This window comes from Tursiops truncatus, chromosome 9 (assembly GCF_011762595.2).
Source record: "Tursiops truncatus isolate mTurTru1 chromosome 9, mTurTru1.mat.Y, whole genome shotgun sequence".
In the NCBI taxonomy this organism is placed as follows: domain Eukaryota; kingdom Metazoa; phylum Chordata; class Mammalia; order Artiodactyla; family Delphinidae; genus Tursiops; species Tursiops truncatus.
In genome coordinates this window covers 98,836,515-98,852,340 of record NC_047042.1, presented here as the reverse complement: position 1 = coordinate 98,852,340, position 15,826 = coordinate 98,836,515, and the positions used below count along the sequence as shown (strand labels likewise).

At 57.4% G+C, this 15,826-nt stretch overlaps 1 protein-coding gene across 3 annotated transcripts; it reads right to left on the bottom strand.

The window, feature by feature from the left end:
- Positions 1-3,644: 3,644 nt before the first annotated feature.
- On the bottom strand, positions 3,645-9,077 carry LOC101323292 (uncharacterized). Of its 3 annotated transcripts, none has more exons than XM_033863461.2 (3): positions 8,911-9,077; positions 6,108-6,998; positions 3,645-4,355 (listed from the first exon to the last, which is right to left on the bottom strand). In XM_033863461.2, the coding sequence occupies exon 2, from the start codon at positions 6,968-6,970 to the stop codon at positions 6,356-6,358; it is 615 nt and encodes a 204-aa protein (XP_033719352.1). In that variant the 5' UTR covers positions 6,971-6,998; positions 8,911-9,077; the 3' UTR covers positions 3,645-4,355; positions 6,108-6,355. The 3 variants fall into 3 exon arrangements, with proteins under 3 accessions (XP_033719352.1, XP_033719353.1, XP_073666162.1); XM_033863462.2 differs by having other exon boundaries at positions 8,915-9,077; XM_073810061.1 differs by lacking the exon at positions 8,911-9,077 and having other exon boundaries at positions 6,108-8,855.
- Positions 9,078-15,826: the final 6,749 nt, after the last annotated feature.

The window sequence follows — 15,826 nt, the reverse complement described above, 5'->3', positions numbered from 1 at the left end:
TTGGGCGTTATTAGGGTGAGGAAAGTGAGGCTTCGTGATGTTTTGAAGGGGGGTCATAAGGTGGGTGCAGAGACCAGGTGGAGGAACTGCTCTGCTTTCTCGGGGCTGGCCTTTTCCTGGGCTTTTCTCTTCTGTGCTGTGTTCTGTGTTAATGGAAAATTCTCATAAAGCCAGGCCGGGCCGGCCAGGTCAGGATGGGCACGGCTGATGAATGCTCTGCTCCCCAGGGCGGGGGTGGGGGGCGACCGTGGATGGGATCCTGGACCCTGGTGGAGGCAGCGTCTCGTCTCTACACCCCACAAGCTGCCTAAGAAAACACACGCTTCAGTTTGCTCCCTTTAGACAGTAGGGTCGATGGCATGTCGGAGTCAAAAGGTCCCCCTCAAAGAGGGGGGAAGCGAGGTAGGGCAGACCACCTGCACACACGATGACGGCCTGGGCATCTTGTTAAAAGGCAGTTTCTGGGACTTCCCTGGTGGTCCAGTGCGTAAGACTCTGCACTCCCAGCGCAGGGGGCGCGGGTTTGATGCCTGGCCGGGGAACTAGATCCCGCATGCATGCCACAAACTAAAGAGTCTGTGTCCCCAACTAAGACCCGGCACAGCCAAAATAAAGAAATATTTTTAAATAATAATAATAATAAAAAACCCGGTGGTTTTCTGTATATATTTTTTTAAATGCCGTTTCTGATTAGAGTCGGGAGGGGGGCTGTGATCTTGCGGTTATAACAAGCCACCAGGTTGCTGGGCTCCCACCTGGAGTCCACTCGCCCGCCTTCTCGCCTCTGGGCTCCCCTGGTGGACCATCCCTTCCCCACGCGCAGACCACGGGCTCCAGGCGGAGCTGACCCTCTCCAGGCAGTGTGTGCCCAGGCCTGGCCATCCAGCGCGTGGCGTCCCCCAGGCCTGGTGCGGCCTCTGCCCCGGCAACAAGTATCGACCGATTCCAGCCGACGACAGTCAGCCCTGCAAGGGGTTCAGACCGTCAGGGAAGGAGCTGAGCCTGAGCTGGCGGAAGGCCCAGCTACTGCCCGCGCCTTCCTGCCCCGCGAGGCGGGAGGCAGCTGACACGAAGGAGGGCGGAGCCGGCGTCACGGTCAAGTCCCCGCCCTTCTCAGTTACGGAGCCTGCGGTTCCCCTTTCTGGTGTTCGTGGATTTGAGTTGAACAAGGATCCTGCCTGATTCACCTACAACAGCCCCGGGTCTCAAAAGACCCTGTCGTTGCGTTACTACCGCTCAGGACCCTCTTTGGCTGATAGAGACAATTGATGCAACCCCAAATCTGAATCAAAGAGTAAGGCACAGAAGGAAGGTTCTGGAGTGAGCCTGGGCCACGAGCAGGCCCAGCCCCTCACCAGGAACAGGAGGAAGATCGCTCATCCGCGTCTCGGCAGCGCGGTGGCAGGCCGGGCGTAACTCCAGTCTCCAGAGCCTTCTGCTGCGGAAGACTCCCGGGCTGTGAAGTGGCAGTGGCCGGGCCCACCCGCGGCAGGAGACAGCGGCAGGACAATGACGGCACGCCTGCCCCTACGTGGGGCTTTGCAGTGCGCACGGTGTATATACACATTCATCCGATTCTCACAACCCACGAGGCAGGAGGAACAGATAAGGAGACCAGGGCCCGGAGAGAGACGCGACCAGCCAGGGCCTCTGGGTGGGGATGGGCCAGCCCACCTGAGGGTGCTGCGGGAAGCACCTCGAAGGTTCTCAGCAGGTCTGCCTCGCTGTGCACCGAGCAAGCTGCCGGGGGACTGCCCCAAGGGGCCCGGTATCCATTACCCACATCCAGGTAGTGGCCATTATCCACGTGGGGGAGCCCGAGCTGACTCACTGCTGTGGCTTTGGAGCGATGCGACCTTGAACGTAACTCCTCAAGAAATGATGGAGGCGGAGCTGGAGGCCACCTCCCTGCTCCCAGCTGAGCCCCAAATGACCACTCCTCACGTGAGCTGATGTTGAGAGAACATTGATTCCCCTTGGTCAGCTCCAGCAAGCGTCAGCAACCTAGGGAGACGTCCAGCCTGGACATCCATTGACACACGCTCCTGCGGAGTCGGTGAGGGTGGGGTCTCTCCTGTCCCACTGCCCCGAGGAGGGGAGAACCCAAGGCCTCCTGCAGCTGTTATTGCCCGGGAAAGCCAGCCCACAGCCAATAAGATACACTCACCAGAGGACTCACGTCCCCCTCCCCGTCACACCTCCCATCACCTCCCACCCGACAGCCTCCAGCACTGGACCCACCAGCCAGTCGGCAACTACTTCCTGAGTGTTGTGAGCCCAGCCCTGTGCTAGACCCTCCTGGGGTTCAAGAAGGAATGACACAGCCCTTGCCTTCAGGGAGCTCCCAGTCTCAGTGGAGGTTTCACATGCACACGCGCGTGCACACACACACACACACACACACACACACACACACGCATACACACGGGAAACGGGAGTACCGTAAGTCCCCTACATACGAACGGGTTCTGTTCCAAGAGCATGTTCGTAAGTCCAATTTGTTCATAAGTCCAGCAAAGCTAGCTTAGGTACCCAGCTAACACAATTGGAGGGCAAGCTGCAATTTCACTCACACCTGACGCTGATGGAATGCACGCTCACATCTTTGAAAGTTCGCAATTTGAAGGTTCATGTGTAGGGGACTTACTGCATAAGACTCCACACGAATTTCAGGCGTGTGATAGTGTGTTAACACGGGAACTGTTCAGAGGAGGGCGGAACGTGGGCTTGGTGGTCGGGAAGGCAGCCTGGTGGAGAAGAGGGCTTAGCCGGGGGTGGGGGAGGGGGGCACAGGCCAGAGCAACAGCAGGGGAAACAGAGGCAGGACCGAGGAGGGAGATGAGAGGAGAAGGGGCAACTGTGAGGGTCCTCTGGGTTGGGCCAAGGATCAGAGAGAAGGAAGTTCCAGAAGCACAGGGCCTCATTTCCCTGACCTCCCCCAGAGCAGCCTGTTATCCCAGAGCCTGGCATATGGCAGACGGTAAGAACCTACAAGCAAACTGCACTGGAGACAGGAACCCATGGGGGCCTCCTGGCAACCCTGACCAAACCTCAGCTCAGCCCTGGGACCTCTCACCTCAACACAACTCCCCCACGCCCCGCAGCACTCACGTCCCTGGGATTTGACCTACATTTCAGGACTAAAGGCCTCTCTCCACCTCCAAGGGTTTCACTAACTATAAGCTACCTCATGAAGTCTGGTTGTCATCAAAACCCAGCCCCGTCCTAGTCGGTCCCACCTCTTCTGATGGGTGGTCCAGTCTGGGGAGGCTGGGGAGCTCCAGGCCAACCTGCGCAGGTGTGAAGCCCGGAGGAGCCCTCGCCCTGCTGCTGGCCCGGCACCCCTCCTCCTGTCCCGCTGTGAAGTCCGGACACACAGAAGCTTATCTGCCAGCCTCTCTCCCTGCCCGGAGCCAGGGGGCCGCAGCAGGGAGGCTCTACTTCCTCCCCAGCCCTCCCCCTATCCTGCCGAGCACCAGCCAGGTACAGCCCCAGCAAGCAACCGCAACCCAGAGAAGACCAGCCCAGCCCAGCGAGCTTCCAGCATCTGGGGAAGGGAAGGGAGGCTCCAGAAACCTGATGCGCTGTTTGTTAGGTCTGGGAGAAAAGAGTGACTAAAAGAGGCCCCTCCTCAGAATTCTTTATTCTGAACAAGGGAAGGAAGGGCAGGGGTTGGGGAGGGCAGGGGATGAAATGCTACTCAAATGGAGGCCCTGACCTGGGGCTCTGTGTCAGGTAAGGAAGGAGTGGCGGGTTAGTCCCGGGGCCGAGGATCTCGGCCTGGAGTCCAGGAGCTCCTGGGATTGCTCGTAGATTCTTGCATCCACGTGACTATCTGTGTCTTCCTGGGGAGAAGGTTCATAACCTTTGCCATCTTGTCAGAGGGCTTCACGACCCCAAAAGTGTTAAGAACGTTGCTCTGAAAGGAGAGTGAAGCCTGCAGGTATGTGCACACCTGGGGGAAGGTCTTGTCTCTGGAGCCGAGTCTGCTACCAACTTGCTGTGTTCTCCTAGGCAGTTCACCTCCCGTCTCTGGTGGGCCAGGCGGGAGCAGAGAAGCAGGCGTCCCACACAGGCACCGTCCCTGCTGCCACGGGAGAGCGGAGGCTCACAGCCAGGCAGTCAGCACGAGCTCTTCTGCGGCTGTGACTCCCAGCAGGTCCGGGGAGTTTCTCCACCAGGGCGCAGAACCTGCCTCCAATTCCAGGCTCCATGTGTCCCTCTGCTGTCAGCTCCCGAGGTAGGTCTTCTTAGGGGACGTGTCCTCATGCCGGGGCACAGGCCCAGGGCCCCATTCCTAGTCACTGTGTCAGATGTGCCTTGCACACAGCCCAGAGGTCCTGTAAAGTCCTCATCTGTTCACAAAGACAAAGAGACCAGGGTCAGGTCTGGGGTGGGATGTGGCCCTGCCCAGCCCCCGTCAGCCATCTCTCCAGGGCTACGAGGGAGCAGTCATGGGCCCCCTGCACCCATCCAGGACTTTGAGTCCTCTTAGCCCCTACCAAGCACCCAAGCATTACTAATCCCATTTACCAATGAGACAACGTGGGTTCAGGGCACTTGGTGACTGGCTCCAGATGTCCTGGGTCCCGATTTAATCTCTTAATCTCCACCACTAAGTACTAGTCCACAGTGCAACAGCCACCTAGGGGCGGCAGGCAGAGGACAACTGATCGCTGAGAAGCCCCGTGGCTCTAAGGAAGGGCAGAGCGCAGGGATGGGTCTCCAGCGCTGAGCACAGGACTAGGTGTGGAACAAGGGCTCTATGAGAGCAGGTCCTCTGCCAGCCCCCAGCTTCCTTCCTCCCAACCCATTACCCAGATGCCATGTCCCCTTCAGACACCCACAGCCCCTAGCAATGCCCCTGCCCAGGCTCACATTCCCACATCCCCAAAGTCCCATTTTCCCACCTGTAAGAGCCTCTCTTAACAATGATACAGTAGAAATGAAGGGTCTTGGGGTCCAGAACCCAAAATGAGGTCCAGGCTTCTACCGCTGCACCGCTAGCTCCTACGTGTGATTTAGGGCCAGCTTGGGTGAGTCTCGGTGTCCTTGTCTGCCAAATGGCTGAGAAGCCCAGGCCTCCGAGCATCAACTTGGAATCTGAGGCCCGGGGGACGGGTCCTGGCTCTCCCCTTTCTCACTGCATGACCTCGGCCAAGCCTCCTGGGGAGCCTCCCTTTCTTTTGCCCGGATGACCCCAGGACCTCGAGGCTCCTGCCCGTCCCACTTCCATCTCTCCTCAGTGCTTCCAGCTGTCCCTGAGCTGCACTTGAGATCACTGGGCTCTTCCCATTAAACAGCTCAGTGTCCCCTCTCTCTGCCACAAAGTCCTTTGTAGAGCAAATGTGAACCTCCAAGGTAGGACCCCTGCCTTGGAAACCTTCCACACCCTTGTTCTCCCTGTTCGTCCCCAGGACCCAGTTCAAGCCATCAAATTGCCTTGGGCGACACCATTCACCTCGCCTCCCAGAGCACTTTGCAGTCTGTCCCCACAAGAGCCGACAGTCGGCATCACCCTGTATGAGCGAGCACCCCAGGGGACAGGGCCTGTGGCTGTGCTCTTCCCAAGAGCCCTGCACGGCACACTGCTTGGCACACTGGGGCGCTCAATTAATGACGTCACCCTCTCTTGTCTGCTAACAGCAATTACAATCCTCACAATATACCAGGGAGGAGGACCCCTCATCATTAGCCCCAACTCACAGATAAGCAAACTGGGTCATGAAGTGCAATGACTTCTCAAGGGTACCAAACAGTAAGTGCTGGCGCCAGGAGACCCTAGGGGCTGCGGGTGGGCTTGCAGATTGTGGAGAGCACGCCCTCCGGGTCGCTTTCAGGAGACCCTAGGGGCTGCGGGTGGGCTTGCGGATTGTGGAGAGCACGCCCTCCGGGTCGCTTTCAGGAGACCCTAGGGGCTGGGGGTGGGCTTGCGGACTGTGGAGAGCACCCCCTCCAGGTCGCTTTCAACTCTGACATTCAGGAAATGAAGATCTAGTAAGAAGCTAGTCGTAGACCTAGGAGCTCATTACGCCCCACCTCCCTCACCTGTCCCCACCTGACCCCGAACAAGTCTGAGACGGGCTCTGGCCAGCGCCGGGTCTCACCTGCTCTAAGCCGGGTGGGCCTGCGGAGGAAAACCAACGCAGGGGCCCAAAGCAGCCGTGTGCAGCCAGCCAGAGGGTCCTGGGGAAGGAGCGGAAGGAGGCGGCCCACTCCTTTGAGACCCCAAGCCAGCCCTCCCAGTCTCCCGGGATCCCAACCAGAGAGGGGGCCGAAGCCCAGCGCCATCTCCAGAGGTCACGGATGCGGCTCTGGGGCAGAAAACAGCCGGAGGCAGCAGGTCCAGCGCGCATCAGAGCACGCGGCCTAAATGGGCCGCCTGGCCCTCGGGCCCGTGGCCGTGGCTGCGCTGGTGGGTCTTGAGCGAGCCTTCGCGTGCGAAGCTCTTGCCGCAGCGGGCGCAGAAGTAGGGCCTCCGCTCCCCGAAGACGCCGGGGCGGCGCGGGTGCGGCGCGGGCATGCGCGCGTGGGTGCGCTGGTGGTTGAGCAGGAAGCGCGGCTCGCGGAAGCAGCGGCCGCACTGCGTGCACTGGTGCGGCTTCTCGCCGCTGTGGATACGCTGGTGCGTGAGCAGGTTCTGCTTGAGGCTGAAGCAGCGCCCGCACTCGGGGCAGGGGAAGGGCCGCTCGCCCGTGTGGGTGCGCTGATGCACCTCGAGGTTGTGCTTGACGCTGAAGGCCTTGCCGCACTCGGGGCACACGAAGGCGGCCGCGCGGCCCACTCCGGCATGCGCCTTCTGGTGCCGCACCAGGCTGGGCTGCTGCGAGAAGGTCTGGCCGCACAGTGGGCAGCGGTGCGGCTGCTCCTCCGCAGGGTGGTGGATGACCAGGCCTCGATCGTCCCCCAGGCCCTCCTCCCCGTCCCCCACAGGGGGGGACCTGTCCCCGGAGGACGCCAGTTCGGTCATGGGCGCTTCCGGCTGCAATCACCGGCCCCTGGGGAGGCAGAAGCAGAGAGAGTAGTCAGGGGGCACCCGAGGATCACCCAGGCCCCAGCCTCAGGGAGGACACTCCCCTGGGCTCCCACGGCTTCCAGAACCCGCCACTCTCCAGTCCTGTTCGAACCTGTGTCCCCCTGCTGGAATGCCCTTCTTTCTCCTTTACCCCTAATCACATCCTACCCCTCCTTCAGGCCTTTCTAAAATGACACTTCCTGCTAGAATCCTTCCTTGACCTCTTCAGCCCCTCCGGAGCCACGTGACCCAACCCTGTGACCCTCACTCATCACACAGCATGCCGGTCTGTCAGGCCACCTCTGTCTCCCTGCCCTGTGAGCACCTTAAGGACAGAGATGCTTGCTTTTTTTTTTTTTTTTTTTTTTTGCGGTACGCGGGCCTCTCACTGTCGTGGCACAGGCTCTGGACGCGCAGGCTCAGCGGCCATGGCTCACGGGCCCAGCCGCTCCGCGGCAATGTGGGATCTTCCCGGACCGGGGCACGAACCCGTGTGCCCTGCATTGGCAGGCGGTCTCTCAACCACTGCGCCACCAGGGAAGCCCAAGAGCTGCTTCCTTTCGTGCCCCGCATCAAACACTGTGCCTGCCACACAAGGCATTGAATCAATGCTGATGAGTAATATTCAGGGACTCCTAGTATTGTAAGTTATACTGAACCTGGATGCGTCTTATCTCTCCAACCAGATTCTCAAGAAGGGGGGTAGGGAGGTGCATCCCCAATCTGGAGGGAAGGGTGGGTCAACAGTGGTTTAAAGATATTTTTGCAGAGCTTCAAAAAAGAAACAAAAGCCCCGTAAACTTGAAAGTAACCTCAGTTAAACATTAAGGCAGCAGCTCTTTGTTTATCAAAATGAGGCATGCCTGTAAAAGGTTTGCAAGTCACTGAACCACACTGTGAGCTCCCAAAGGGCGGGTCTCAGCTTGATTCCTCTTGGCATCTGGCATCGCCCCAGCAAAGCCTGGCCCAAGGCTGAGGAACACTCAAAGCTCAACAAACACCCCCAAGTTCAGTTCCATCCCGTTCACACTGGTTCTCCTAAGGATCCTCTTTCCCAGGGCACTGTGTTCCTCTTAAATTGTTTCCCACTGTCCTCACAACAGCCCTGAGGAAGGGGCAGGCTTATTGAACCCCACTTTATAGATGGGGAAACTGAGGCTCAGTGAGGCCCACTTACTTGCCCAGGGTCACACAGCAAGGTGAACCAAGACTAGGCCTTAAGTTTCCTCACTGTCAAAATCTCTTTTCAACATAGTAGTTGCTCACCAGCTAAGTTCGCCTCAAAACACACAAACACACAAGACCACCACCCTCCTGGCCACCATCACAGCGCCATCAATACCCAAAGGACCACTGCTTCTGGGGCACTGTCTGCGGCCACCACCCTCACACCTCCCCAAAACCCTAGGCTCCTGCTCTGTAGAGCGCTGGGGCCTGCTGGGAGGGAAGGAGCTGGCCACTCCCCTGCATTTCCCCACCCCCAACTGGGAAGCTTGCTGGCCCTTCCCCTGGTCCTCCATGCAGACCTTCTCCACACTTCCAGATCTCTCTGCTAACCACAAGCTCAGTGGACCTATCGGCAGAGTGGGGTCCCAGAGGCACCCCCTCTGTCTCCCCCTACCCTCAGGCTGGGGTGGAACGCCACTCACCCAGGAGAAGGGGACAAGTACTACTTGCAATAGACCCCACCCACAAGTCTTTCCCCAGGCAGCTGCATGGACGTTTGCAAAGACAGATCATCGCTGTCCCCTTGGCCAGTCTCAGCCCGGCCTTGTCTCTGGGCAGCCTCCCCACTCCCCAGCTATACCCCTGACCAAGGGCCCCGCCCGCCGACAGCGTCCAAGGTCTTGCCCCCCCTGTCTCCCCAAGGTTCCTCCATCCCATCCCACACTCACAGACCAGGCTGCGCCCCAGTTCCTCCGGCCTCCAACAGTGGCTCTTTCCTCGAGTCTGCGCTGCCCAAGGCAAATACGGTAACTCTCCGCAGCGCCTCCCGCGCCCCTTCCACCCTCATAAAGACGGCCAGCCTTCCGCACCGCTGTCCTTTTCAAATACCGGCATTAATCAAAAGAGCTGACCCCACCCACCCGACCCCCCCGCGCACAGCCTTGCCAATTCCTGAGGCCGGAGCGATCCTGGAGAAATATGGTAAACTCTGTGTCGCAACCCCACCCCCACTAAAATATGTAGGCCTCCCACTCTGCTGCAGCAACCCACCCCATTCCGCTACAAGCACCGGCTCCCTTAGGGAATTCATGCAACCCACGCCCTCCCGCTCCCGCAGCGCCGGGGGGGAACCACGCAACCATGGATAAATACATAATTAAGTCGCTGCGCTCGCCACTCCCGGAAAGGGCCTGCGCGGCTCCCGGCAAATACGGTAGCGCGCCTGCAGTGACCCGCCCCCAGGGGCCGGCACTGGCCTCGGTAAATACGGTAATCTCCCGCCGAGGCCCCAGCCCTGGCCTGGCCCGAGACTCACGTGGCGCCGCCTCCCCAGCCGTCCGTCTCCTCCGCAACGCCGCAGTAGCCGACGTCGCCGCAGCCGCACAGCAGCCCCGTGAGGCTGGGAGGTCTAACTCGCCAGCAACCTGGCTGGCGGAACAAGGAGGGCTGCGAGCCCAGCGCCCGCCGGGACAGGAGAGGGAACCAGGCGGGGGCCGGTCCGGGGGCAGAACGCCCCAAGGGCCGGGTCGCCCCAACTCCCTCCGGGCCCCCTGCCCCAGCCATTCCCGGTTCAGGATTCCCCGAGGCCCCATTCAGCAGTTAGAGCCTCATCCTCACCTCCCTCATCCTACGGCAGGGCTAATAGCCCGGTCAGGCCCGCAAACTGACCCCGGCGCCTAGGAAACTGGGTCTGGGGGCGCTGGAGGGACAGAGCCTTTCCCTGCAAGAGAGAGAAGGGAGTGAACGCAGGAACGCCCCCGGCAGAGCCTTTCTGAGCAGGGGTTTCATGGGTGGGAGACAGAGCCCACCCTACCATATGGCTCGGGTTATGCTATTAGGATGAAGGGGGGAATAGAGGAGACACACCCCTACGGTCCAGTCCTCTTCAGAACTGAGCCCATTATAGTCAAGACAAAGATATTCTGTGAAAGAGCCATTTATAACACCCAGGGGAACCAGCTGGCGTGCACAGGGCGGGGCTGAATTCGTTTCCAAATGTCATTTAATAATACCCCTTACTTATATATTACTTCTCTTATTACAATGTCCTTTGTCACATATTATCTCGCAGGAGCCTTCCAATAATCATGTGCCGTCTAAGTTATACAGGTATTATTATCCCATTTCATAGATGGGAAAGTAAAATAAAACTGAAACACAGAGCGGCTCCCCCACCCTCCCTACTCCCCTGCAACCCACAGCTCTGAGTGACAGAGCTCAGTGGAAAGGTAGGCCCAGCTCACTCTCCCTGGCATCACCCTGGTATCTTGACCTGCAAACAGAAACAGTGTGCCGAGCAGGATGAGAAGTAATCATCTCATCCAGAGTGAGAAAATGCCTCCAAATTTACATTTTGTAGACAAAGAAACTGAAGCTGGAGAAGGAAAATGATTTTTTAAATTAAAAGTGCTAGAGGAACATCAGCTAGCCTTTTCTTCCCCGGCCCTCTGTAGCTGCCAGGTGGATGAAGCAGCTGAGATTCCGGAAGGTCCAGGCAGGGCTCCTTACAGCAGACAGTGGATATGGCTGTTAGGGTGGCATTATCCCTGATGAGGGGCTCTAGAAGACACAGGCCTCCCAGCCTCAGGAGGTCCCTCCTGCAACTCTGCAGGCGCCCAGTGTGCCTTTCAGAGCCTGGGAAATGAATTCCAGGTGGGTCCAACCCTCGGAGTAAAACCAATCCCTTTCTCCCGACACCAGACCTGAAGGTCAGGCCTGCCAGCTTTCACAGCTCGCCCCGTAGACCAGTCCATCCCAGCAGGTCCGCCCTGGGTCACTCTCAGCCTCTCAAGGACCCACCTCCACCCCTACCCCCATCCATGCTGCTCCTGTGGCCCCTCACCGAGGTATGTGGAGCTTCATGAGTGAGACATCCCAAGGAGATTGGTATTTCAAATAGAGGCAACAGGGAGGGAATTCTGGGAAGCCCAAAGAAATGAATCCACCAGGATAGATGTTTACCCCAGGGTGCTCCCCTGGCATTAACAAAAGGACCCCCTAACCACTGATGATAACCCGTACCCACACTCTGCCCCGGGGCCTGCGGAGCTTGGCCCATGGAACAGCCATGCCTCCCAGCTCTCCAGCTCTTGTTGCAAAAGTCGTCACCTGCCAGAGGGACCAGCTTTCATCCCTCCCGCAGGCCGCAGGAGAAATGGGGACACTTAATAAATGACCAGAATTTTTCAAAGGCAAAATCAAGAATATACCTGAGGATGTCACCTATATTTTTAGCAGCATTTTCTAGGTAACCTGTGCCAACGTAGAAAGGAACACAGCTGGGGATGGGGGAGGGGGAAGCCGACAACACCACCTATAACTCATCTCTCAGTGGGAATGCCGAGGGCTCTGGGAGGCCTCCATCCCCTGCCCTGCGTCTGTGAGTGTGACTTCTGCTGAGTCACTTCGTTTCTCTGCTTTCATACACATACACTCCCACACGCATCTCCCCTTCCGTTTTCACGTGCTGTGGTGAGCACAATAGAATGGAAGCGCAGAGATATTCTGCAAATGCAGCCATGCTTCTTCGCACAGGCAGGGCCAGAGGCTGGCATGGCGATCCCCACCACTCCACAAGGCTCATGTGACAGCTGCACTCTGGCCCTAACAAAGGCCTGGGCTTCTCACAGCCGAGAACAGCTGGCCCGTGACCTCATTCTGGGAAGAGGCATGTGCAGCTCAGCCGAGTCCTGCCCAGCGCACGGTATTCCCTCCCCCACCTCCAGGGTACACCGGCTGGACAAACGATCCCCAGGTACTCTTCCGGACCCGCGTGGTCCCTCGCAGAGATCAGCCTGGTCATCCTCTGGCTCCCCCGGCTCTGGGCTGCATCCCCAGGGCTTCTGCACTCAGCTAGGTGACCATGCTGCCCCCTACCAGCTCCTCCCGTCTCCCCAGATTGGACGGTGATCCCTAACATCCCTCCCTGAGGCACCTGTGCTGACTTCAGATAGGGATTTAGCTCACTTTTGTTTTCCCACCAGGTCCTGAGCTCCAAAGGGCAGGGACTGTGTTTTCAGCATCTCTGTATCCCAAGTGCCCAGCATATCATAGGCCCTTGGTCAATGTCTGCTGAATGAATGAATGCACGTCTGCAGATTCCACCTAAGAGTGGTGGAGGGAAAAGGTGGCCCCTCAGCCAGCAGGTGTGCCGATGTAATGTAAGGGATGAGGGGCCCCAGACATGGCTCTGAGGGCTGGGAGGCACTGCGAGACCGGAATGGTGACGTGGGGCTCTGGGCACGAGTTCACATCTGCTTCAAAGTTCTTTTTCCTTGAAGTTAAAACCCAAGATGTGACCTAGGACATCAGTTCAACCTCTAAGCTTGCAGTGTGCTTGATACCAGTTAATTTCTATGGCGACTGAGCTCTGTTTGGGGAAAGTCCTTTCCTTCTTCTTCCGTGGTACAACTTCCATTGCCACAAATGCCGTGCAGGTAGCCACACGGGGAGGTTATTTTTAAATGACCATGGCTCTCATTTATTGCCTGCTGTGTGCCAGGTACTACACTACATGCCCTACATAGGTCCCTTGCCCAAGGCCCCGCAGCTTACATGGTAAAGCCAGAAGTTAGCCCCGGAACTGACTCTACCCACGATTCCCAACGTCGAAAGAAAGTTCTAGATGGGGGTGAGGGGCAGGGCTGAGAGAAAACATTTCTACTTCTTCTCAATAGGAGCATTATTCCCAGGGCTGTACTGTCCAGTAGCCACGCATGGCTTTTTAAATTTAAATGAATTAAAATCAAATAAAATTGAAATTTCAGGTCCTCAGCCTCACCCGCCACAGGGAAGGGCTCGACAGCCACACGTGGCTGGTGGCCATGGTTTTGGGCAGCACAGATCCAGAACATTTCGCCATCACAGAAAGTTCTCCTGGAGGGTGCTGCTCTAGGGTATTGCCCCCTCCAGATCTGAGTGACCCGGGAGACACCATTCTCTTTTTTTTTTTTTTTTTTTTTTGGCGGTACGCGGGCCTCTCACTGCTGGGGCCCCTCCCGCTGCGGAACACAGGCTCCGGACGCGCAGGCTCAGCGGCCATGGCTCACGGGCCCAGCCGCTCCACGGCATGTGGGATCCTCCCGGACCAGGGCTGAACCCATGTCCCCTGCATTGGCAGGAGGATTCTTAACCACTGCGCCACCAGGGAAGTCCCTATTTTTAGATTTTTTTTTTTTTTTTTTGCGGTACGCGGGTCTCTCACTGTTGTGGCCTCTCCCGTTGCGGAGCACAGGCTCCGGACACACAGGCTCAGCGGCCATGGCTCACGGGCCCAGCCGCTCCGCGGCATGCGGGATCTTCCCTTACCGGGACACGAACCTGCGTCCCCTGCATCGGCAGGCGGACTCTCAACCACTGCGCCACCAGGGAAGCCCACCATTCTCTTTTTAATCCAGAGTTCAGCCCATGGGGACCCATTCGTTTCCCTCCCTCCGCTAGGATCTAGTAAGAGCAGTGATATGAGAAAACATACTATCTCCAGCCACAACACTCCTCCTCTTGCCAAAGGTCAAGGATAGTTCTTTACCAAACCCAAATTACTTTAAAAAGAAAAACCAAAGGCCTCAGCAGCACCCCCTACTCCTGCCAGGCGCTCTCTATGAAGTCCCTGCCGGTCCCGCTCTCTCCCCTGGTCAGGGCACCTCTCCCTGCAGCTCCCTCAGGCTGGGCAGCCTGGAACCACACCCTCCCAAGCAGGCTGCCGCCTGGCCAGCTGACTCAAAGCTCACGTTCCTTGCCAAGGAGGAGCATTTTCCCCGTACCTAAGTCATCTGTCTTAGCTGCCAGGCTGCTCCTAACAAAGGACACAAGGGTGACGAGGGCAGTTCCTGGAACTCCAACCCCACCAAGCTCAGCTGGTGTGTTGCAAGCTTGGCCCTGGGTCCCCATCGCAGACAGGCACTTACCTGGCTGTGGACAGGCTATAAATAAGTCTTTTAAGATCTTGGTTTATTTACTCATGGTTGTTTTCTGTTCCCCCAAGCAAGCCTTTAATCTCAGCATGCTCCGGAACATTTTGAACTGCAAACCACGAGGGTAGGTCTGACCTTCTTGTCTTTGATTTTTATGGCGTGTCTTTTCCTAAATTTTCTCTGACCTAGTTTATTTTTAAATGAAATGGAATTAAAATTGAAGTTGACAATGCCAGGCCTCCCTCGGAGAAGACTGCCATCATGACAGCAGAAGAGGTTTAGGCTAACAGGAGACCTGGGACCTGCCATCCACTTGCAACATGACCCACTGGACTAGTCCCACCGTCCCCCTCCCCCTCCCCTGTATCACTGCCCTGCCCAGGTCATAACTCGCTGTGAGATGGTGAATAAGAACGCCTTGCTGACAGAGCTGGGGCTGGGAACGATTTGTTGAAGAGTTGACCATAGAGATTGTTCCAAGCTGTGTATCAAAATGAGTTTCCACAAAGGCCCAGGAGCTCCTCAAGGGCGGGGTCTGTGACTGCTATGGCCTGCATTGTGTCTCTGCAAATTTATATGTTGACGCCCTACCCTCAATGTGGTAGCATCTGGAGACGGAGCCTTTGGGAGGCAACTAAGAATTAGCTTTAAATGAAGTTGTGAGAGTGAGGTCCGCCTGGTGAGATTAGTGTCTAAGAAGAGGAAGAGAGAGACCAGGTCCTTTCTCTCTCTTTTACTTCTCCCCCACTCCTTCCCGCCCTCCCACCATGTGAAAACACCGAGAGAAGGTGGTCATCTGCAAGCCAGGAACCGAGCCCTCACCAGGAGAAGACTCTGCCAGCACCCTGATCTTGGACTGCCAGCCTCCCGGACTGTGAGAAATGCACGTCTGTCATTAAAGCTCCCAGCCTGTGGTGGTGCTATGCTGGCCCGAGCCGACTAAGACAATGGCTTATTCATCATGGCATCCTTGAGGTCTGACACAGTGCCTGGCACACTGGAGGCTTGTTTAGTAAATCATTGCTGTGCCACCGTGCCATCCCAACCTGGTCAATGGGACGCGCACCTCGGTAATTCTTCACCCTGATGGACTTGGCCTTGTCCCCATTGTGACCCAAAGCACCCACTTTTGAAGAGGTAGGTCCCCTGGGGTCAGTGAACAGGCATCATTCTCATGACTGGTGGGAGAGGGGAGCTGCGATCAGACCTCATCGACCCCGAGTCTTACCAGTGCAGCTGTTTGATTGGTGGGAGAGGGGAGCTGCGATCAGACCTCATCGACCCCGAGTCTTACCAGTGCAGCTGTTTGATTGGTGGGAGAGGGGAGCTGCGATCAGACCTCATCGACCCCGAGTCTTACCAGTGCAGCTGTTTGATTGGTGGGAGAGGGGAGCTGCGATCAGACCTCATCGACCCCGAGTCTTACCAGTGCAGCTGTTTGATTGATCTGATCACTAAACACAGGTCATTTGTGAACGATAACACATCCTATTGTATGGAAACTCCTGCTCAACTGATCTCTTCAGTATCTGCCTGCCCTGCCACTCAGGAACGTGGTTTAACAGGCCTCTAATGCAGACATGGTACCTCTGGGATGCTTCCTGGAGGAGCAGGGCTTGCTTGAGTTGGCCTCAGAATTTCAGGAAGCAAATACCCCATCATTACAGTGGGTTTTGATGAGATCCCAAGCGTTTTGCTTCCCTGAGCAGGGCCGGCAGGAGAGGGGCAGGGC